The 22,753-nt window shown below is 45.9% G+C and overlaps 1 protein-coding gene across 2 annotated transcripts in view; it reads left to right on the top strand.

The window, feature by feature from the left end:
• The first annotated feature begins 848 nt into the window (after window positions 1-848).
• CLIC6 (chloride intracellular channel 6) overlaps window positions 849-22,753 on the top strand; it is a 59,025-nt gene continuing 37,120 nt past the window's right edge. Inside the window, exon 1 of one of the 2 annotated variants that reach the window (XM_043893129.1) lies at window positions 849-868. Coding sequence is in view for 1 of the 2 variants with exons in the window: in XM_043893128.1 (XP_043749063.1) it covers window positions 4,035-5,435 (1,401 nt within the window). In the remaining variant the exon portion in view is untranslated. Of the gene's footprint in view, window positions 869-3,885; window positions 5,436-22,753 lie in introns of those variants that run through there. The other variant, XM_043893128.1, reaches the window with a different exon arrangement.

Below are 22,753 nucleotides of genomic sequence, written 5' to 3'. Positions count from 1 at the left end.
ATGTTCTAGATACATCATCTTCCCAAGGGCTTTTCTGAAAGGAGCAGAGATCTGTTGGAAAAAGAGAGGGTCTCTGTGGAAATGAGTCTGCTCATTCTGAGAAAACAGTAAAGACAACAAACCTTTATATCATTTATTTATAAGCCCTTGAGATTTTTTTTTTGTAATCTCTGAGTTACCCTGCTTCTTGTTTCCTCATAAAAGATGGTAGGAAAACTCTAAAATGACTAAAAATCGACTTAATTATCAGCACTTTTGCCTTTTCCCTCCCATCCCTGAATTCCTCACCTCTGTTTAACCCTTCTTGGTATTTAAATAGTTAATCTGGTGCTGGCCCAGGAGTCAACACTGCGCAACTCTCTAAGTGACTTCACAGTGACCTTCACAGCTTGATTTGGCATTTCCTTTGTGTTCTTTTATACCAACTGATCGACCTTTGCTATTAATTAACAGTATTTACTGAAGTACTCACCAAAGTCAGTAGATAAGATTTTCTGTGTATAGCCTGTCTCGTGACATTAACTTATCCCCCAAAGTATAAAACCAACTGAGAAAAGTGTATTTGAAAACTGGCTCAGGTTGGGGACTTCCTTGGCACACCAGGGGTTAAGACTCTGTGCTTCGAATGCAAGGGGCAGAGGTTTCATCCCTGGTCAGGGAACTAAGATCCCAAATGCCACGTGGCATGATCAAAAAAACATTATATATATATGTGTGTGTGTGTGTGTGTGTGTGTGCATACAGGTTGATATATATGAAAGCATGCATGCATTCACTAATTCAGTATTTATTTACTGAGAGCCTATTATGTGCCCAGCTTCACAGAACCACCATCCCGGTGGGGTGGGATGAAGGAGAGAGATAATGAGTAAGTAGAATAGCTTATGTCACAAGGAGATAACTGCTATGGAGAAAAACAAGGCAGAAAAGGGTGACTGAGAGTAGAGGCTGTGTTTGAAAATAGACTGCTTATCCTTGTTCATTGGAGCTTTACTTACAATGGTCAAGATATGGAAACAACATGAATGTTCTTCCATGGGTGAGTGGAAAAAGCAAATATGGTAGATACAGACAATGGAATGTTATTCAGTCTTCTTAAAAAAAAATGAGGAAAATCCTTCCATTTGTAACAATCTGGATGAACCTGGAGGGCATTATGCTAAGTAAGATAAGTCGGAGAAACAAAAACAAATATTGCATAAGCTCACCTGATAGGTAGAATCTAAAATAGTCATAGAAAGAGAATAGAATGGTGGTTATCAGGGACTGGGGGGAGAGGGAATTGGAAAGGTGTTGGTCACGGGTACCACGTTTCAGTTATGCAAAAGATGAGTAAGTTCTGAAGAGCTAATGTACGACAGTGTGACGATGGTGAACACTATTGTATATTGCTAAGAAGGTCGGTCTTAAGGATTATTCCCATGAAAATAAAATTAAAACATAAAGTAAAATAAGTGCTTCGAGCAAAGAGCTTATGAAAGATCTCAGAAGGTAAAGAGTGTCACTGAGGATACAGGGAGCATCCCTGGCAGAGGGTTGCCCAGCGAGTTCCAGGAAATAGCAGAGAAGTTGGTGTCTTAGAAGCCGGTGAGGCCAGAAGAGATTCAGGTGCCTGGTTTTATGGAATCTCATACTTGATGTGTCAGGACTTGGCTTTTTGTTGGCATGAGACGGGAAGTCTTTGAAAGGTTTCAAGCATAAAAGTGGCGTGGTGGACTGGTGATTTCAAATGAGGATCAACTGACTGTGGAGTGGAGAACAGACTATAGGAGGGTGAGGGAAAAGCAGGAGAACCAGTTAGGAGGCGATGGCTGCTTGGACTAGTCTGGTAGCAATGAGGGTAGAGAGAAGAGGTTGCATTATGGATATACTTAAAAAAAAGTAGAGATAATAGGATTTCCTGGCAGGATGGAATGGGGGTGTGAGATACAGGAGCTAAGGTTTTCAATATGTTCATGTGTTTGTGTGTGCTTAGTCGCTCAGTTGTGTCCAACTCTGTGTGACCCTATGGACTGTGGCCCACCAGGTTCCTCTATGAGATTCTCCAGGCAAGAACACTGGAGTGGGTTGCCATTCCCTTCTTCAGGGGATTTTTCCCAACCCAGGGACTGAACCCAAGTCTCCAGCACTGCAGACGGGTTCTTGACCGTCTGAGCCACCAGGAATGCCCTGTTCAAGTGTATATGTCTATATAAAACTCCAAAGGTATCTGGTTTGATTATTTTTTGTTGCTATTGTTCCACCCCAAAACTCTGATACGGGAGGAGACTTCTCAGTCTTGTTCACAGTTGTATACTCAAAGTCTTGCTCTGACTCCCTAGCACCCAGCCCCCAGGCCACCCCACCTCCTTCTTTCTCTCTCTAAAATAAAGTGTTTATTGTGGGTGTCGACTAAAAAATACGCATAACTTGAGACTAGTGAGTTCAGTTTTATCTGGGGCAAAGGGAAGACTGCAGCCCTGGAGACAGCATCTTAGATTTGAGAGACTGCTCCAAGGAGGCAGGAGGGGAAGTCAGGCTTTGAACAAGTTTGTAACAAAGGGACCCGGCAGTCTGAGCATCAAAGATTAGGTATCAAGTTCAGGAATTTAGCATTCTAAGTCTGGGAAGATGCAAGCCTCTGGGCCTACGGAATTCATTCCTTTCATATGCACCTCAACTATCTGGGGCCAAATCCAGTTTCTTTCTTCTCCTTAAGCAGTGGTAGATGGCTGCTTTTTGTATTCCCCCAGCTTCTCAGCAAACACCGTGGAGGTTGGTGACATCTGCTGGATTGCAGTTTTGGGAGCCCTCAATCACATTTGGAGGCCAGAAGTCACTGATGGCTGTGACATTTCTTGTTTATTGACATGGCAGGAGATATCTTCATTTAACATGGGTAATGAGATTACAGAAAAATTTTCAAGAGCTCTGTTATTTTCCAGCTACCCTATTTTCAGCATTGAGCCTGTATTCATTTTAAAATGTGTTTTAGTCGTGCTCAGGCTCTTTGCAACCCCATGGTCTGTAGCCTGCCAGGCTCTTGGTCCATGGTATTCTCTAGGCAAGAATACTAGAGTGGGTTGCCATTTCCCTCTCCAGGGGAATCTTCCCAACCCAGGGATCAAACCCTGATCTCTCACATTCCACACAGATTCCACACATGAACCACCAGAGCTAGAAATAATGCATTTTAAATTACAGAAAATCAAAGAAAGATGCAGAATTATACGATTGATGACATGATACATCTCCTCTTCCTTCTACATCGGGGTCTTTGGAACTTCTCAGTAGGGCCCTGCAGAAACTGGAGGGGGTGCCGCCTTGCCTTCCTTCTTCCAGGATGCATCCACCTTGCTCGTGGGCACTGAGGCATTACAGGGGCACCGGCAGTTGCACAGCTGCTGAGGTTTAACACTTGACTCCTGGGAAAGCGGGGATGTTTGGGCGTCTGGGGGTGACTTTAGTGGCTCTGGAACTTGAAGCTGTTCCAGAAAGCTCTCTAGCTGCCGGCAGGATCAGGATCTTTTCACTGAAATCCACAAGGGCCGCAAGAAAGGCTATCATTGGCCAGGCTCTCAGGCCACCCACGTAGGGGGAAACGGTGGGGGATGCAAACCCCGCCCAAGCCCCGGGGGGGATGGAGGTGGCACCTGGCACTCCCGGTCAACCTCTGAACGCCTAGCCAGGCACCTCCACGGGTGCAGGCGCTAAGCGGCCCTCCCCAGCCGAGCACTGCACCCCCGCGGGCGCCTTTCCTGGGAACCGAGGTCGTAATTAAGGGTCCAGGTGGGAAGCAGACGCGGAACCAGGGAGAAACAGGAGCGGTGAAAGAACCCAGAGAGCTTAAGCCCGGGAGAAGGGGCTCGGCGTCTTGCGAGAGGATTTCGCCCCGCGCGCCCAGCGAACCGCTCAGGCGCCGCCAGAGCCCGGAGCAGGGGGGTCCTCTCCGAGGGGGCGCAGCGGTCCCCCGCGCTGTGCCCTTCGCCCAGGGCCAACCGGCTCCTCAGCAGAGTCCAGGAAGGGTCTCCGGTCCAAGACAGGGATCTGCGGCCATGAGTGAGGTCGTGGAGCTGGAGAGGGGCGCCCCGCGTCCTCGGAGCCCGTCCGGGGGCCCGGCGCTTCAGGCGGATAGGCGGGGCGAGGCGGAGACCGCCGGCCCTATGGCTCAGCGAGAGGAGGCGAGAGAGGGTCCCGCGGAGGCGCCGGGGAGCGACGGGGCGGGCGCAGCCGCGACGGCCGCGGGGCCCGAAGGAGAAGGCTCGGGGCCGGCCGGAGGGCGAGCGGGCGGGCTGGAGCCGGGCGCCGGCGGGGCCCCAGGAGCCGACACGCGGGGCGCGAGCGGGGCGCAGGGCCAGGACGAGGCAGGGGACGACGCCCGCAAGGTAGAGGGGCCGACGAGCGGCGCGGGGCCGGAGGAGGAGGCGGGCCCCGGGCCAGGCGCGCAGGGCGAGGAGCCGGGGGAGGCTCAAGCGGGGAGCGGGGACTCCGCGGCCCTGAACGAGGCGGGGAGCGGGCCGGGGGAGCCGGCCGGCAGCGCGCCTGGGGCGTCCGGGGCGCGCGTGGACACCGAGGGGCCGGCGGGGGCCCGCGTGGACGCCCCGGAGTCGGTGGGGAACAGCGTGGTAGCCGAGGGGTCGGTGGGGGCCCGCGTGGACGCCCCGGAGTCGGTGGGGGAAAGCGTGGTAGCCGAGGGGTCGGCGGGGGCCCGCGTGGACGCCCCGGAGTCCGTGGGGAACAGCGTGGTAGCCGAGGGGTCGGTGGGGGCCCGCGTGGACGCCCCGGAGTCGGTGGGGGAAAGCGTGGTAGCCGAGGGGTCGGTGGGGGACCGCGTGGACGCCGAGGGGCCGGCGGGGGAGAGCCTGGGAGCCGAGGAATCGGTGGCGGATAATACAGATGTCGGGGGTCCAGCGGGAGCCAGCACGGATGTCGGGGTGCCGACGGCAGGAGCTCAGGGCGCCGAGGGTGAGCCCCGGGACGGAGGGGACCGCAGCCCCCAGTCCCAGGCGGAGGCGATTGAGGCCCCAGCGGCGGAGAGCGCGGGGTGCACCCCCGGGGAGCTTGCGGGGGAGCCTCGGGGCGCAGCGGAGGAGACGGGCGACCCCGAGGGAGGTGAGTCGGGGGAGGCTGCCCCAGGGGACGCTTGGGCAGAGGCCGGCGAGGACGCGGACCAGAGTGGGCCCCCGGGGCAGGCGGAGGAGGCCGAAGAGGAGAGGCTGGAGCGGGGTCCCCAAGGGCCAGGCGAGGAGGAGCCCCGCGAAGGCACCGCTGAAGACGAGGCGACCCGGCCGTTGGAGGTCGGGGAGCCCCAGGCCGAGCTGAGCAGCCACGCGGCGGACGAGCTCAGCGCTGAACGCGGCGGCGGGACAGTGCCCGAGAACGGCGGCCAGGAGGACGGCGAGGCGTCCGAGGAGGGGGCCCCGGGGCAGGACCACGACATCACGCTCTTCGTGAAGGTAAACCTGGCTTCCCGCAACTCCCGTGACGCCCCCTCCTCAGTCGTGTCTTTTCAGATCTGATCCCAGAGGGACGCGCAGGGGTCATGCTCTCGGGCCCCGATGGGCACCGAGCCCTCTGTCCGCGGGAGTCGGGCAGGACAGCCTGCGTTTCAGCGAGAAGAGTTAAAGGAGTGTGGTTAAGTCGCTCAGTCGTGTCCGACTCTTTGAGACCCCATGGCCTCTAGCCCTCCAGGCTTCTCTGTCCATGGGATGTCCCAGGCAAGACTCCTGGAGTGGGTTGCTAGTTCCTTCTCCAGGGGCTCTTCCCCACTCAGGGATCGAACCCACGCCTCCTGCTTTGGCAGGCGGAATTTTTTTCCCACTGAGCCAGGAAAATCAAAAGGAATACGGTGGGGAAGAATTGAGGAAACAAAGAGGTTGGGATGGGGGTGGTGGGTGAGTCCAGCATCCCACTAGCCTTTGTCCTGAAAATCCTAACTGGCCCTTCTAGTCTGGAGGTTCTCAAAGAACCTACAGAACAAAAGCAAAACCCCTACAAGCCCTTTTGATGTTCAGAACAATTTCTGCCAAAGGAAACGCTAATGCTTAAAGTGAAAAAATGATAACAGATAGGTTGTAATGTGAAACTGTATACTAGCACTGAAATCTCAGAGGCCCAGAGCTGGCCCAAATTTTCAACTCCCAAAACCTCTTTCATTTTGGGAGAATCAATAACGTGTGTTTGGGAGGAAAATGAAAGTTTATTTAAATATGGTAATATTTATGGAACATTTTAGCATTTTTTTTAAGAAGCATGCCATATGCTGATAACCATTGTCTGCTTCTTTGTCTTATTTTCAGCCTTACTTCAAAGAGTCAAAGAGGACAAAGATTGTGTAGAGATACAAGTGAGGTAGTTTTGAGTTTAAATGGGGTTTCCTATAAGGCATCACAGATAAGGACCAAGGTCCAGGAGCAGCTTTTTTGTTGAAAAAGCTCTTCCCAAAGACCTTTGGCCAGACTGGGAAAGCAGCAGATAATAAGGTCAAGAATGTGCATTGTATGTTAAATCATAATCCTTGCAAAATATTTCCAGGCTTATAGAGGCCAGTCATGACCCAACCTCCTTGAGAGAAATGTAAGCAAATTTTAATAACTGGAAAAAAAAATAAGGAAAAAAAAATTTCCCAACATGATTAAGATCAGAATTTCAAGAATTCTTTGAGTGGCAAGAGAATTTGGGAAGAACAGGCTTGTGTTTCTTCACTGTGTTGTTTGGAGCAATTTTTAAGATGCTGAGACATTTTCAGATCATGTATTGGGACATAATCTGAGGGTACAAACCCCTAGGAGGGTCCCGGAGCAGGAAGACTTCAGGAGAGTTAGGGGAGGGGGAATTTGAAAATGGCACTGCTGTGCATGTCCCAGCTCCACTCCTTGGTTTAAGAAATTTCCCCCTGGTTCTGGTCGCTGGGCTATAGGATACCAGTCTCTTGTTACAGCTTGGAAACACAGTTTCCTAACTAGACTCTGCTTCCATCCTTGGTTTTTTCCAATCTAGTCCTTCGTCATAGCCAGTGAGCTAAAGAAGAAAATATCTGATCATTTTGTTTCCTAGTATAAAATTCCTCAGTTGTTTATGGCAGATAAATCCCCACTTCTTAGTCAAATCATGAGGCTCTCCGGGATGTGAATCCTGTCTCCTTGGCATTGCCTGGGTGCCCCCTCACCCCTGCCTTTTGGTACCACTATGTCGCCAAATTAAACTACTTACTGGTCCTTGGGAGAACTACATTCTTTTCTGCCTTGAAATTTTCCATGTGCTCTACCTGAATCAAGTTTCTTCCCCTTCATCCCTCTCTCCCTCCCCTGCCTGGTTATCTGCTTGTGTCCAAGATTCAGCGTGGCCATCAGCTCCTCCGGGGAGACTTTCTCAACCCCGATTTGGTTTGGGTACCCCTCTGTCAAAGCTCCACTCACACTACCCTCTGTATGCTGTCTCCAGTGTGGAGCACAGGCCTGGAAATGGATGGTGTGTGTGAACCAGTGGCTGCCTGTAGGAGCTGGTATATTGTAATGATCAATAGTACAGACTTTAGAGCCAGTGAGCTGGGGCCAAATCCTGGCTTTGCTTCTTTCTTGCTGTGTGACCTTGGACAAGTTACTTAGCCTTTCTGTGCCTTCATTGCTTATGGATAAAACAGGGGCAACAATAGTACTTACTCTATGAGGTTGTTGGGATTCAAGATAAGATTCTACTTAGAACAGTACCTGACGTGAAATAAGCCTGGTATAAGTGTGAATTCTTGTTACATCTGCTAGTTCTGATCAACTTTCATTGATTTTTGCATGGGGATAGTCCCTTTTCCATTCCATCCCTGCCATTTTATTTTATTTTAGGGAAAATGCCTCTAGATACCCAATTATTTCCATTCTCTGGGGGAGAAGAATATTATGAAAAGTAAAAACAAGTTTTCTCAGATTCTGCTTAGAGTAGTTTGTGTAGGCAGAGGCAAGGAGACATGTCATGAATGGCTTACCCAGATGTTTGACTCCCATGATTGGCAGGGTGCTCAGTTCTTTTCCTTTTGTTAAAGTAACAAATGGACCTCCAAACAGTGAAACTGGCTTTGAAGCAACCACTGCCTGGTGCAACTTCTGAGGGTCACTTAGGATGTGTCCCATAGGATTGTTAAGGCATCTCACTTCTCATGCTTCTAATCATTGTCTTGAAAAACAAAAGAATCCCAAAGCCAAACTCAAGCAAAAACCCGTTAGCCTGTTTTATCTCTTGACTTTGTGATACTTGATTTAGAATCCTTAAGTTAGTTCAGAAGAGGATTTCTTTGCCAAATTTAACCATTCCTAAGCACCTTCTTTGGGCTGCACTTTATCTGGACGCTGTATTCCATAGTGGACATCTGACCGTCTGGGTTTTGTAAACATGTCAGGGGCCAGTGTGTCTTGGTGGGTTTTTGATGCCATGACTGGGAGTGTAAATTTCACAGAGCTGTTCTTTAAGGATAATACTGCAGTGTTCCTCTAACCATTCCACTAGCTTTCATGACAGCCTAGTAAACACAGTTGTTTTTTTTTTTTTTAACAAAGTTTTAAGTTAATTAGGTTTCATTCTATTTGGGAAATTTTTTATATTTATTCCTATTTTTAAAATGTATAAGTGACAAATAAATGTATTGGTTATTAGAAAAGTAATGACATGACACAGTAAAATGTAATAATAAGATGTGCTTCTAAATTTAACCACCTGGTAGTTTATATTACCTATCTTGGTGAGAATTGTCATTTTATTTTATTCTGTACATATGCAAGAATGTATTCTTGCTTGTTAAAGAGCCATGAGTGTATAAAGCAGGCCACTGGAAAGCCTCCTTGAATTATTGTATGGTAAATGAATTGCTGATCATCTAATTTTTAGTTTTGTTTTCTCAAAGAAGTGATAATTATTTATCAAATTATAGAGTAACCCCGCAATGTGTTTAGTAACAAAAATTCTTCTCTTAGTTACTCACAAAGGGAAGGATGACAACATAATAACATACCAACATAGTAATAACAAATGACAAACAAGATACTAACACCATGGAGTGAAGTAGGGACTTTAGAGACAGAGGATTTAGTAGCTAAGGAAGTCTTGCTTACAGGTTTGGTTCTTCTAATACTTTGAGGCAGGGTTCAGGGGTGGGATAGTTCTTCCCAGGTGGCTCAATGGTAAAGAATCCTCCTGCCAATGCAAGAGATATGGGTTTGATCCCTGGGTTGGAAAGATCCCCTGGAGAAGGAAACAGCAACCCTCTCCAGTATTCTTTCTTTTTTTTTTTTTTAACTTCTGATTTTTTTTTTTTTTATTAGTTGGAGGCTAATTACTTCACAACATTTCAGTGGGTTTTGTCATACATTGATATGATCTCCAGTATTCTTGCCTGGAGAATCCCATGGACAGAGGAGCCTGGCAGGCTACAGTCCATGGGGTCTCAAAGAGTCGGACATGACTGAGCACACATGCAGCAGGGGTGGGATAGTCTAAAAAATGGATTTGCTAGCAAATTTCACATGATTTAATTAAGAAAACCTTAATGTATGTGACAAGTGTCTAATCCTGAACCAGAATCTAAGAATTTCTTAAACTGTGTTTTGGACACCATACATTTAACCACTAATACACAGCTACTGCTGAGCTCGGAAACTTGTATTTGCCATTATATTTAGATTCTCCAGGGAGGTGAAACTGAGCACAATAAAGTAGAACTCAAGTCATGGCCTTTTGAATAAGCATTGTCTTCGAGAGATGCGGCCCCCCCCAAATAGATAAGTAAATTAACTGAGTCGTCCTAACATTGTCACATTGATTGGGGGTTGGAGTGGGGAAGGGGTCTGTTGGGATCAACATCTGGTGGACTCTCTGCATTTTTCTCCAGGAGCAAGCAGGCTGAGACCTCTCTGGGGGTTTTGTGTCCGAAGAGCTTAAAAGGGAGATGCTATTTCCATAACCAAATATGAATTTTGTGTTCAAAAAGGAAATGAGTAAAAATGCAGTTCTGTAACTTTAATTTTTCCCCCCAACTGGCATTTTTTTGGTCATTTGTTTTCTGAGTGTCTATGCCACTTGCTTACACATTTTGTGGTTGTTCAGTTGCTCAGTTGTGTCCAACTCTTTGCGACCTCATGGACTGCAACATGCCAGGCTTCCCTGTCCTTCAGTATCTCCCAGAATTTGCTCAAACTCATGTCCATTGAGTCTCAATGGATGCCATCAACCATCTTGCCCTCTGTCATCCCCTTACATATTATGTCTGTGAAATCATACAAGGTTAGTTGGGGAGGGAACAGAGGTGCTTTGCTAACATGTGCACACACAGCACAGCACACGCCCTCGAGTGGGATTCGTGGGGTGTCCTCACCACCCGGCACGGCAGAGGGACTGTGGGAGGCCCTCCATCTGCTCTTCTTGGTTCAGTCAATTCAGTCGCTCAGTCGTGTCTGACTCTTTGTGACCCCATGGACCACAGTATACCAGGCCTCCCTGTCCATCACCCACTCCCAGAGTTTACTCAAACTCATGTCCATTGAGTCAGTGATGCCATCCAACCATCTCATCCTCTGTCATCCCCTTCTCTTCCCGCCTTCAATCTTTCCCAGCATCAGGGTCCTTTCCAATGAGTCAGTTCTTCGCATCAGGTATTGGACGCCTGATGAAACGCCAAAGTATTGGAGTTTCAGATTTAGCATCAGTCCTTCCAATGAATATTCAGGACTGATTTTCTTTAGGATGGACTGGTTGGATCTCCTTGCAGTCCAAGGGACTCTCAAGAGTCTTCTCCAACACCACAGTTCAAAAGCATCAATTCTTTGGTGCTCAGCTTTCTTGGTAATGGAAGGTAAATAGTCAGATGGATGGTTGATTGGGTCAAGGTGCCTTGCTGGATACAAGCCCTGTTCCTCACTGATCAGTCCAGGGTCCCTTGCTGGAGGGCCAGAGTCAGTCTTCTCCATGAAGGCACTGTAGTCTGGCACATAATGGGCACCTGGGGAGGAAGGGAAAGTGGGATCCTGTTGAGTGGGGGCTATACCGGCATGTACAGAGGACCTGCATGTAGAGTGGTCACTGAAGAGTTATGGACCTAATTGTATCTGAGGAGACGCAGAGAGTGGGGCCCTTGGATAATCCTTAGCACAAGTTCTTCAAGATTTTCTAAAATAGGCTGGCTTTGCTGTAACCATTCTCTGAGCTCCTGTGATATTCAGCCAAGAAAAGTTTTCTCTGAGAATCAGGGACGTGGATATTTAAATCTCCTAAGCTTCTCTTTTTCCATCATTAATTTTCTCTGCGCTTTTCCGACAGAGTGCTGATTTATAAAGTGGGCTCTGTATCTGGGCAGAGTTGGGGGGAGATATTTTCTAAAATATTTCAACTTGTATTTTACTGTTTACTTCAGTTTTATTTCACAAGTGGAATAAATTTATTTTTTTAATGGTTAAAATAAAATAGGGAGGTTAAAGATATTTATGCACAATTCAGCCTTTCATGGAATCTATGAGGTTCTTTTGTTAAGTGTATCTTTTTAAAGAAAAGATAATACATTAGGATAATAAAAACATAAATATAAAAAGATACAGTATGATCAAAAATGTCTTCTTCCACCCCTGAGACACAGTCTCTCAGTTTTCTCCCTAGATATTCTGCAAATATTCAAGCATATGTGTGAATATCTTCACTGCATTGGTTACTGAGCGCTGTGTAACGTCTTACTTTAAAACTTAGCACCTTAAAACAACAAACATTTACTATTCAAGGTTTCTTTGTGTCAGAAGCTTGAGAGCAGCTTAAGCTGGGTAGTTCTCCTTCATGAGGCTGTAGCCAGGATGTTGGCCAAGGCCGTGGTCTCATCTGAAGGACCGATTGGGCTGGAGGATCCACTTCCGTGGGGGTTGGTTGACTCATGTCTACTGTCAGGAGGTTCACTTGCCCATCACCTGGACTGTCCACAGTGCTGCCTTAGTGTCCTCGCCACATGGCATCTGGCTCTCCCCAGAGCATGGATCCAAGAGAGGAAGCCTTTTGTGACACTGTCTCAGAAGCCAGTGCAGGAGATGAAACAGATGCAAGTTCAGTCCTTGGGTCAGGAAGATCCCCTGGAGATGGGAATGGCAACCCACTCTGGTATTCTTGCCTGGGAAAATCCCATGGACAGAGGATCCTGGCAGGCTACAGTCCAGGGGGTCACAAAGAGCTGGACATGACTGACTGACTGAGTGGAGCAGCTGAGAAATCACACGCTGTAATTTCTGTCTTATACTGTAGTCTAAGTCTAACCTTCAAGGAGAGTGGAATTCAACTTTACCTTTTATTATTTATTTACTTATTTTTTAGAAGCTATTTTTTTTTTGCCCACACCACATGTGGGATCTTAGTTCCCCAACCAGGGGTCAAACCCACACCCCCTTCATTGGAAACACAGAGTCTTAACTGCTGGACCACAGGGAAATACCTCAACTCCACTTTTTGAAATTTTTAAAACATTTTAAAATACCACACCTTTTTTTTTTCCCATGAAAAGTTCAGTTTAGTCACGTCCTACTCTTTGCGACCCCTTGGATTGCAGTACTCCAGACTTCCCTGTCCATCAGCAACTCCCGGAGTTTACTCAAACTCATGTCCATTGAGTCGGTGGTGCCATCCAGCCATCTCATCCTCTGTCTTCCCCTTCTCCTCCTGCCCCCAATCTTCCGCAGCATCAGGGTCTTTCCCAGTGAGTCAGTTCTTCGAATCAGTGGCCAAAGTATTGGAGTTTCAGCTTCAGCATCAGTCCTTCCGATGAGTATTCAAGACTGATTTCCTTTAGGATGGACTGGTTGAATCTCCTTGCAGTCCAAGGGACTCTCAAGAATCTTCTCCAACACCACAGTTCAAAAGCATCAATTCTTCTGTGCTCAACTTTCTTTATAGTCCAACTCTCACATCCACACATGACTACTGGAAAAACCATAGCTTTGACTAGATGGACCTTTGTTGGCTAAGTAATATTTCTGCTTTTTAATATGCTGTCTGGGTTGGTCATAACTTTTCTTCCAAGGAGCAAGCATCTTTTAATTTCATGGCTGCAGTCACCACATGTAGTGATTTTGGAGCCCAGAAAAATAAAATCGGCTACTGTTGCCACTGTTTCCCCATCTATTTGCCATGAAGTGATGGGACCAGATGCCATAAAAAGTAGTACACTGGAAATACATTTGGTTGCATCTTGCTTTCTTGACTTAACATCGTGTCTTGTAAATCATTCCCCGTTGGTGCCTGTAGCTCCCTCACATTCTTGTTAACATTTTGCACTTTTCTCATAGCGGGTGTATTCTACTCTTAGCTTGCCACTGTTGGATATTTAGGTAGTTTCCCCTTTCTCATGTGATAAGCAGTGCTGTAGTGAAAATCCATCCAAAGATGAACAGTTATATATGGAACCTAAATTCTTGGAAATGATATTGCTAAGAGGAAGGATGTGCGTATTTAAGATTCTGATAACTTTTTATTAAATTTCCTCACCAGAGGTTATGCCAAACAGTGCCCCCCTGACAGTCCATGAATGCTGTGTCTGCTTCCCCATCTTTGCCTGCTCAGTGTGTTCCCTGACGTTTTGAATCTGAGAAAATGAAAAATGAGATCCATTGTCATTTAACGCACATTTCTTTTAGTATGCAAGAGACTGAGTTTAATTTTACATATTTAAAAACCATTAGTATCTATTTTTCTGTGAACTATGCTTTGTTGTTTATGTCCTTTGCTCATTTTTCAAATTGCCTTTTGGTCTTGTTCTTCCTGATTTTTATATTAAGGAAGTTAGACCCCTGTCTGTTTTGACTATTTGTACTGGAGTAATTTATCCTTTTTGTTTTAGTAATTTCTTGTAATGGATACTTGGGAAAACAAAACATCAGCTGTGACAGCACTCTTAGAAACTTCATTTCCTGGAATGTTTAAATGCTCTGTTTTGCTTTTTATTCTCTAACTTCTTAAATCCTGAAGGATTACGTATTTCAAATTTTGCCTTTCTCCCTTCCTTTTTAATTAGTAGGTTACATTTTATCAAGCACACATCCTTTCAGGATCAAACTCTTGCCTACATTGTTAGAATTCCTGTTCAAACAAATTTAAAATGTATAGATAGCAGCATCATTTCATACCGACACTGCTCCACCTGAAAATGTAAAGGTATATATACCTTTGATCTTGCCATCTCCTGAAGTGAACTCGTGACAACTAATTGTCTGTGATGAAGTGATATCAAAGTACTGTTTCTAAGATTGTGTCTGCTAGCCAGATGTTCTTTTTTGGATTCCATCTGTTGAAAGAATTGAGCACAATGTATAGGGATGGGTGACAAATCCTATTTGCAGAGGACCAGGGAATTGTGGAAGCCTACCTGTGGCTTTTGTCAGATGAGAGAGAGGATGGAAATGCACAAATACCAAAGATTGTTTGAAAAGATAATTTTGAAGCTTCTGAAAGTGTAGCTCTGTGAAGAAATGCAGACCATGTGGGCCCATACATACTCAGTCTGCAAGGGAAGTCTGATCTTAAATATGCCTGCATGATCATGAGATTAAAAATATTCTCCATTTTTTGAGGGGGTTTTAGGGGATACACATACATGTATGGCTGAGTCCCTTCGCTGTTCACCCGAAACTACCACAACTTGTTAATTGACTGTGCCCTAATAAAAAGTGTGTAAAAAGTCTAAAGCCAGGAAAAAAAACAAACAAAAATTCTCCATTTTTATTAGTTTTATGGGCTCTATTTCAACTCTTTCTCTTTCCTTCTGTACTTGGTCATCTGTGTGAAAGCTGAGTCTTGATGTAGGGCAACATAAAAGTTGCTTTTCAGTCTTTCTAACTACCAAGTGGTAGTTTGGACCCAAGTAAAGAGCCAACTCACTAGAAAAGACCCTGATGCGGGGAAAGATTGAAAACAAAAGGAGAGGAGGGCTGCAGAGCATGAGATGGTTGGATGGCATCACGGACTCATAGGACATGAGTTTGAGCAAACTCCGGGAGATGGTGAAGGGCAAGGAAGCCTGGCGTGCTGCAGTCCATGGGGTCGCAAAGAGTCAGACATGGCTTAGTGACTGATCAACAACAAGAAGCCTATTTAAAGTTGAGTAAGGAGTACATCTTATTGTATATTGTCACCCTACTTATTTAACTTATATGCAGAGTACATCATGAGAAACACTGGGCTGGTAGAAGCACAAGCTGGAATCAAGATTGCTGGGAGAAATATCAGTAACCTCAGATATGCAGATGATACCACCCTTATGGCAGAGAGTGAAGAGGAACTAAAAAGCCTCTTGATGAAAGTGAAAGAGAAAAGTGAAAAAGTTGGCTTAAAGCTCAACATTCAGAAAACTAAGATCATGGCATCTGGTCCCATCACCTCATGGGAAATAGATGGGGAGACAGTGGAAACAGTGTCAGACTTAATTTTTTTGGGCTCCAAAATCACTGCAGATGGTGACTGCAGCCACGAAATTAAAAGACTCTAACTCCTTGGAAGGAAAGTTATGACCAACCTTGATAGCATGTTAAAAAGCAGAGACATTACTTTACCAACAAAGGTCCGTCTGGTCAAGGCTATGGTTTTTCCAGTGGTCCTGTATGGATGTGAGAGTTGGACTATGAAGAAAGCTGAGTGCCGAAAAATGGATGCTTTTGAACTGTGGTGTTGGAGAAGACTCTTGAGAGTCCCTTGGACTGCAAGGAGATCCAGCCAGTCCATCCTAAAGGAGATCAGTCCTGGGTGTTCATTGGAAGGACTGATGCTGAAGCTGAAACTTCAGTACTTTGGCCACCTCATGCGAAGAGTTGACTCACTGGAAAAGACCGTGATGCTGGGAGGGATTGGGGGCAGGAGGAGAAGGGGATGACAGAGGATGAGATGGCTGGATGGCATCACCGACTCGATGGGCATGAGTGTGAGTGAACTCTGGGAGTTGGTGATGGACAGGGAGGCCTGGCGTGCTGTGATTCATGGGGTCACAAAGAGTAGGACACGACTGAGTGACTGAACTGAACTGAACTGAACTGAACTGAAGGAGTACACACCATTTAACACTGCTTGAGGCCAGTGTTGATGAACACTGTGATGAACACAGATCCTGCTTTTTTGGAGCCTTTAGCCCTAGAAAGTGATCCTGGAGGAAATAACTTCAATGTTTTATGAGGCAGGAGAGCACTGGGGCCGGAGTTAGCTGGGACAGATGGGATGAGCAGGATGGCAGGCTGGGCAGCAACCAACAGAAAGGAGACGTGTGGCCTCTAGGTCTCAGACAGTGAGGGCTCTGCCCTTGTGTTGAAAAGTAAAAGTGAAAGTCGCTCAGTTGTGTCCGACACCATGGAGTGTAGCCCGCCAGGCTCCTCTGCCACGGGATTGTCCAGGCAAGAGTGCTGGAGTGGGCAGCCATGCCCTTTCGCAGGGGACCTTCCCGACCCAGGGACTGGATCTGGTCTCCTGCGTTGCAGGAGGTTTCTTGACCATCTCAGCCACCAGCTGTGCTGAGTGGATGGATGAACGACAAATGTGGCTGTTACATCATGTGGAAAAAATGGAGTGGTCCACTCCATATGCCCTTTACAAAATACTGTTATTTGTGTACTTATTTCGGCTTCACTGGGCCTTAGCCATGGCCCAAGAGACCCCCCCACCATGGCATGTGAACTTCTTAGGTGTGGCGGGCATGAGGGATCTTGTTCCCCAGCCAGGGGCTGAACCTCAGCCAACCCTGCACTGGGAGCGGGGAATCCCACCCACTGGACCACCAGGAAGTCCCCATAGGCCCTTTTTACAGTCACTTCTCTGTCGCATCTAACAGGCGGCCATGTATTCTTACCCAGGAGAAGCAGTGTGTGCTGGTTAGGGAGCTACTAGCATCCATGCCCCCTTTTCACTTAGAGTGTGTTAGTTTAGGGCTGTTTTGGGAAGCCAGAGATTGGGTTCCCTTTTTTGAACCTGCGGGACTCTGCCTCTGGCCCATGAGGCTCTTGGCTATCCAGTAGGAAGACCGTCACTGTGCACCCCTAGCCGCCCACCCCAGTTCCCCAGCCCATCTCCAACCTCCGTGCGCTGTGGGGATGAGAAATCAGGACGAGGGGCCACGCTGGGTGGGGCCCCAGGGAGTCTGGTGGGGCCCTGAGGACAGTGGCCACGGGCGTGGCCAAGACGCCCAGCACAGCTCAGCTGTCACGTGCTGTGAAGGTCACCCAGGATAAAGGTATCGTTGGAGATCCAGAGACTTCAGGCTTTCTCCTGAAATGAGGACAATTAACACTTTTCTTTTTCCAGTTCCTTTGGTGTCAGGTCCTTGGATGCGGTGGATTCAAAAAATCTTGGAAAGATTTTATCTCTCCTCTACTTTGTTCCTTTTCATTTGAACTTCATCCAGGCTGGATGCCTTCAACTCTGTTCCCGTAAGTTACCGGACAAGATGAAGTTTGGGTTGCACTCGGTGGCTTTTTAGTATCATTTAACTCTGAGCAGAGAATTCCATCCATAAGAAAACTTAGAGGTCTGGAGTAGGAAATGGCAACCCGCTCCAGTATTCTTGCCTGGAAAATTCCATGGACTGAGGAGCCCTGTAGGCTATAGTAGTCCATGGCATCGCAAAGGGCTGGATATGACTAAGTGACTGAGTGCATGCACACACACACATGCACACATATTTGTCTCTGTGTTAGACATCTACTCTGTTAATCAAAACTTGTCTGTGAGAGCCCTTTGTATGCTGCAAGTAGAGTGCTTTTATTTATCTTGCATCACATTATTCAAAAAGAAATGGAGGTTTTTTCTTTCCACAAAATGCTTGCCATTTAGTTATTGTGTGTGTGTATAGACATATTTGTGAGAATGTTTGACAATATAAAACGTTTGTGTGGTCAGTCATATGATATTCTGTCCACTGCTTTTTAAATTTTTTAATTGAATTGAGCTTTTACTATAATATTCTCCACTTGAAATTACTTGGTTTGAAAAAAATGACAGTGAATGTATTCCTGCTTACTTTTTAGTGCTAATTAATCACTTGTGATACATATTTCTAACTCCTAATCTCTCTGCATTATTGTGTGTTTTTTTTTTTTTTAGTCTTTCATGGTTAAATGTATTTCTAAAATTCGTATCACCTTTGGACGTTGTGCAGAAAGCATTCTTTTTCACCATTTGAATAAAGGTCACCTTTGCTTTCCATGAAAAAAAAGAAAACTTAGGGGTATTGACACATCAGAAATGGAGGGGGATGATTTTTGGTTAATGTCATTTTAACCAGTATATTATGGTTATTTGCATCGTGAGCAGCAACAAGGAAGATTGCTCTGTCACTTTCCAGCTAGTGAGACTTGTTGTAAAAAGTAGTAAAGGTATAGTGCCCTGCTCATCACTGGATAATATGAAACAACACCATTGCTTTTATTCCCTGCTAAAATTTTTTTTTAAAAAATTGGTTCAAGTTAGTAAAGACCTGGACTTCCCTGGTGGCTCAGATGGTAAAAGCATCTGCCTACAATGCAGAAGACCCCCGGGTTTGATCCCTGGGTTGGGAAGATCCCCTGGAGAAGGAAATGGCAACCCACTCTGGTACTCTTGCTTGGAAAATCCTGTGGACGGGGGAGCCTGGTGGGCTACAGTCCATGGGGTCACAGGAGTCTGACACAATTGAGCAACTTCAGTAAAGACCTGAATCTATAAGTAAATGGTTTGAGCATTTCAGCACACCCTGAAATCAGATAGTGTGGTGAATTCAAGATGACTGCAAATTCTTTGACCCTCCTCCCGGACCTCCCATCAGACTCCGATGGGAAGTGGGCTCTGATTCTTCTCCCCCTGAATGTGGCCTGACCTTGGTGACTACTTGGTAACCAAGAAAATACGGCGGGAGTGATGATGTGTGGTTTTCATTTCAAAGGGCCATTCAGCTTCTGCCTTGTCCACTGACCCCTCTGAGGCCAGCATGCTGGAGGGGCTGCCTGTAGGTGCTCCATTTGACAATCTCAGCTGAGGACAGCCTTCTGGCCATTCTGCCAAAACACCTGACAAGTGTGTGAAGCTGTCATGGACCTGTTTCACCAGCTGAACACCACTGAGTGACCTTGTCAATGTCACATGAAACAGAAGCATCATTCAGGCAAGCCTCCCCCAAATTCCTGACTTACCAAATCATGATATATAATAAAACAGACAATTGAGGCTGTTAAATGTGGAGTGATGTAGTCCTGGACAATTGGTAACTGGGACATGCAACTTCAGTTCAGTCGTTCAGTTGTGTCCAACTCTTTGCAGCCCCGTGGACTGCAGTGCTCCAGGCCTCCCTGTCCATCACCAACTCTTGGAGTTTACTCAAACTCATGTCCGACTCAAATTGAGTCGGTGATGCCATCCAACATCTCATCCTCTGTCGTCCCTTTCTCCTCCTGCCTTCAATCTTTCCCAGCATCAGGGTCTTTTCCAATGAGTCAGCTCTTCGCATCAGGTGGCCAAAGTATTGGAGTTTCAGCTTCGCCATCAGTTCTTCCAATGAATATTTGGGACTGATCTCCTTTAGGATGGACTGGTTGGATCTCCTTGCAGTCCAAGAGACTCTCAAGAGTCTTCTCCAACACCACAGTTCAAAAGCATCAATTCTTCTGTGCTCAGCTTTCTTTATAGTCCAACTCTCTTTTCAACTGTACTAACAATCAATGTCTTATTAGGTAGAGTAGGTGGGTGACCACCCTTGATCCACATAGCTTAATTACTGAACCCAGTTGCTCTTAGCTTTAAATTCCAGCCAAAGGCTAGATTGTATGTCGGTGTTTATGGTCACAGAGGGTGGAATCAACTCATATGAAGTATGTGGACGAACACAATGAAATTTGCTATTTATCCTCCTATATGAATTATGCTTTAGAAACTCCAGGGCCATTTTTAATCCTTATTTAATAATATGGCCTGATACCAACTGAAGCTTTCACATAGAGAAGAAAAGCCTATTTCCTGCAAAATTCTCACAAGGAATTATTACAACAAAGGCACATGTTGTTCTGGAAAGCCAGCTTAATAACGCAGCCCGTTTTGCTATACCCTGGTGGTTTGGTTCTTGAATGACTGAGCGAATTCCGTTCCTTAGAGTGACTCAAAGGGGAAACACAGGCACCAAACAGAAGCCCTGGCCACACAGAGCCCTCCTGTCATCTACACTGCTCCCCAGCCCCTCAGAACTGCTCTCGCCCACTCTGGACCTCTCCCCTTGGCCATCTTTTCACCCACTCGGATTTTACCAGCTTAGGAGAGTCCTAAGTTGCATGTTTTAAGATGGTGTCTGGTCCCATCACTTCATTGGAAGCAATGATGTCGAAGCTGAAACTCCAATCCTTTGGCCACCTGATGCGAAGAGCTGACTCATTTGAAAAGACCCTACTGCTGGGAAAGATTGGGGGCAGGAGGAGAAGGGGACGACAGAGGATGAGATGGTTGGATGGCATCACCAACTCAATGGACATGAGTTTGAGTAAATTCCGGGAGTTGGTGATGGACAGGGAGGCCTGGCATGCTGCAGTCCATGGGGTCACAAAGAGCCGGACACGACTGAGCAAGAACTGAACTGATACTTGGGGATGCATTTAGGGTTCAGATCTGTTTTCAAGTCTTAGAATCTAAAATATATTTCTTAGAACCTAAGTGTGAAGAGGAATGAAACCATCCCTACATTCTAAGATTATGAAGGAGAGAGGACCATGCTTTAAGATAGGGCATAGTCCCTTTGGTGACATGGATCGAGGATGCTAATGAACACATTTTACTGATAAAGTGCAGACAGACCATGAACAAAGCTTTCCCCTGCACTGGGGACAGATGACTCGAGCCACTGGTTGGGTGTACAAAGTCATCTAGAAAGTGCTATCAACTGTGCAGGCGTCTATTTCTTTAAAGAGAAAACTTGTTTCTGGCACTAGGTGTTTTCTTAGTTGTTGCTGTCCTCACGGTCCTGTTTTGTTGCTCCACTAGAGGGCAGAGAAGGGACGGGAAGGGACCAAGGTCCAGAGGGCCAGCTGGGTGGTTTCCTGTCTTATTAGCACTCTCTCTGCCCTGCAGAAAAGTTAAAGAAGGGAAGGAGACCTGTCCGGCACAATTGGAACCACTGGGCTTTGACCTGTGAGCAGCAGGTGGTTTTTTCATTTTCTTTGGATAAATACCCAGGAATGGAATTGCTGGATCTAATGGTAGTTGTTTTAATTTTTTGAGGAACTTAGTACTGTTTTCCACAGGGCTGCTCCATCTTACATTCTCACCGACAGTGTGCTAGGGTTCCCTTTTCTCCACATCCTCTACAACACTTGTTATATTTTTGTCTTTTTGATAATGTGACGTATGGGCTCAGTCGCTCAGTGGTGTCTGACTCTTGGCGACCCCTTGGACTGTAGCCTGCCAGGCTCCTCTGTTCATGGTCTTTTCCAGGCAAGAATGCTGGAGTGGGTTGCTTTTTCCTACTCCAGGGGATCTTCCCCACCCAGGGATCGAACCTGTGTCTCTTGTGTCTCATGCATTGACAGGTGGACCCCTTACCACTGTGCCACCTGGGAAACCTTTTTTGATAATAGCTATTCTAAAACAGCTGTGGGGTGATATCTCGTGGTGGTTTTGATTTCATGTGTCTCTGATGAGGGATGTTGAGCATCTTTTCATGTGCCTGTTGGCCATCTATATGCCTTCTTCGGAAAAATGTCTGTTCAGAACCTCTGCTCATTTAAAAATCAGATTGTTGGGTTTTTGCTGTTACCTTGTATATGTTTTTTAATGCATTTTGGATATTAGCCCCTTATCAGATATATGATTAGCAAATATTTTCTGCCATTTATTAAATTGTTTCTTTATTTTGGTGATGGTTTCCTTTGCTAGACAGAAACTATTCAGTTTGATGTAATCCTACTTGTTTATTTTTGCCTTTGTTGCCTTTTGGTGTCAAGCAGAAAAAAAGTTGTCACCAAGACTGATGTCAAGGAGCTTACTACATACGTTTTCTTCTAGGAGTTTTGTGGTTTCAGGTCTTGCATTCAAGTCTTTAATCCATTTTGAATAAATTTTTTGTATAATGTAATAGCGGTCTGGTTTCATCCTTTTGTATGTTGCTGTCCAGTTTAAGAAACATCATTTATTGAAGAGACTGTCCTTTCCCCACTGTATATTCTTGGCTCCTCTGTTGTGAATTAATTGACTATAAATACATGCATGGGTTTATTTCTGGGCTCTCTATTTGGTTCCATTGATCTCTGTGTCTATTTTTATGCCAATACCATATAATTTGATTACTATATCTTTGTAATGTAGTTTGAAATCAGGAAGCGTGAGCTTCCAATGTTGATCTTCTTTCTCAAGATTGCTTTGGCTATTCAAAATCTTTGGGATTTAGTGTTTTTTTTGTTTTTTTTTTTTGCATATTAAAGGTGAGGTTTATTATCATTATGAGACTGAAGAAATTTCATGCAATTAAAAGTCAGAAAGGCTTAAGATTCTTGGATGAGGCTATCCAAGGTCTAATGAAAGAGCTCTGGAGGGGTAAAAAAGAAAAAGAGAAAAAAAAAAAAAAGACTTGAGTGGTGACCGAAGGCTTTCCCACATTCTTTACATTTATAAGGTTTCTCTCCAGTATGAATTATCTGATGGTAAGACCTGAGTGCTTGCTAAAGTCTTTGCCACAATCCTTACATTTATAAGGCCTCTCCCCAGTATGAATTCGCTGGTGTTTAGTAAGAGTTGAGTAGTGACTGAAGGCTTTTCCGCATTCTTTACATTTATAAGATTT

This window comes from Cervus elaphus, chromosome 31 (assembly GCF_910594005.1).
Source record: "Cervus elaphus chromosome 31, mCerEla1.1, whole genome shotgun sequence".
Taxonomy (NCBI): Eukaryota; Metazoa; Chordata; class Mammalia; order Artiodactyla; family Cervidae; genus Cervus; species Cervus elaphus.
Note: the sequence above shows the minus strand (reverse complement) of the source record. Positions and strands in the feature narration are given on the sequence as shown.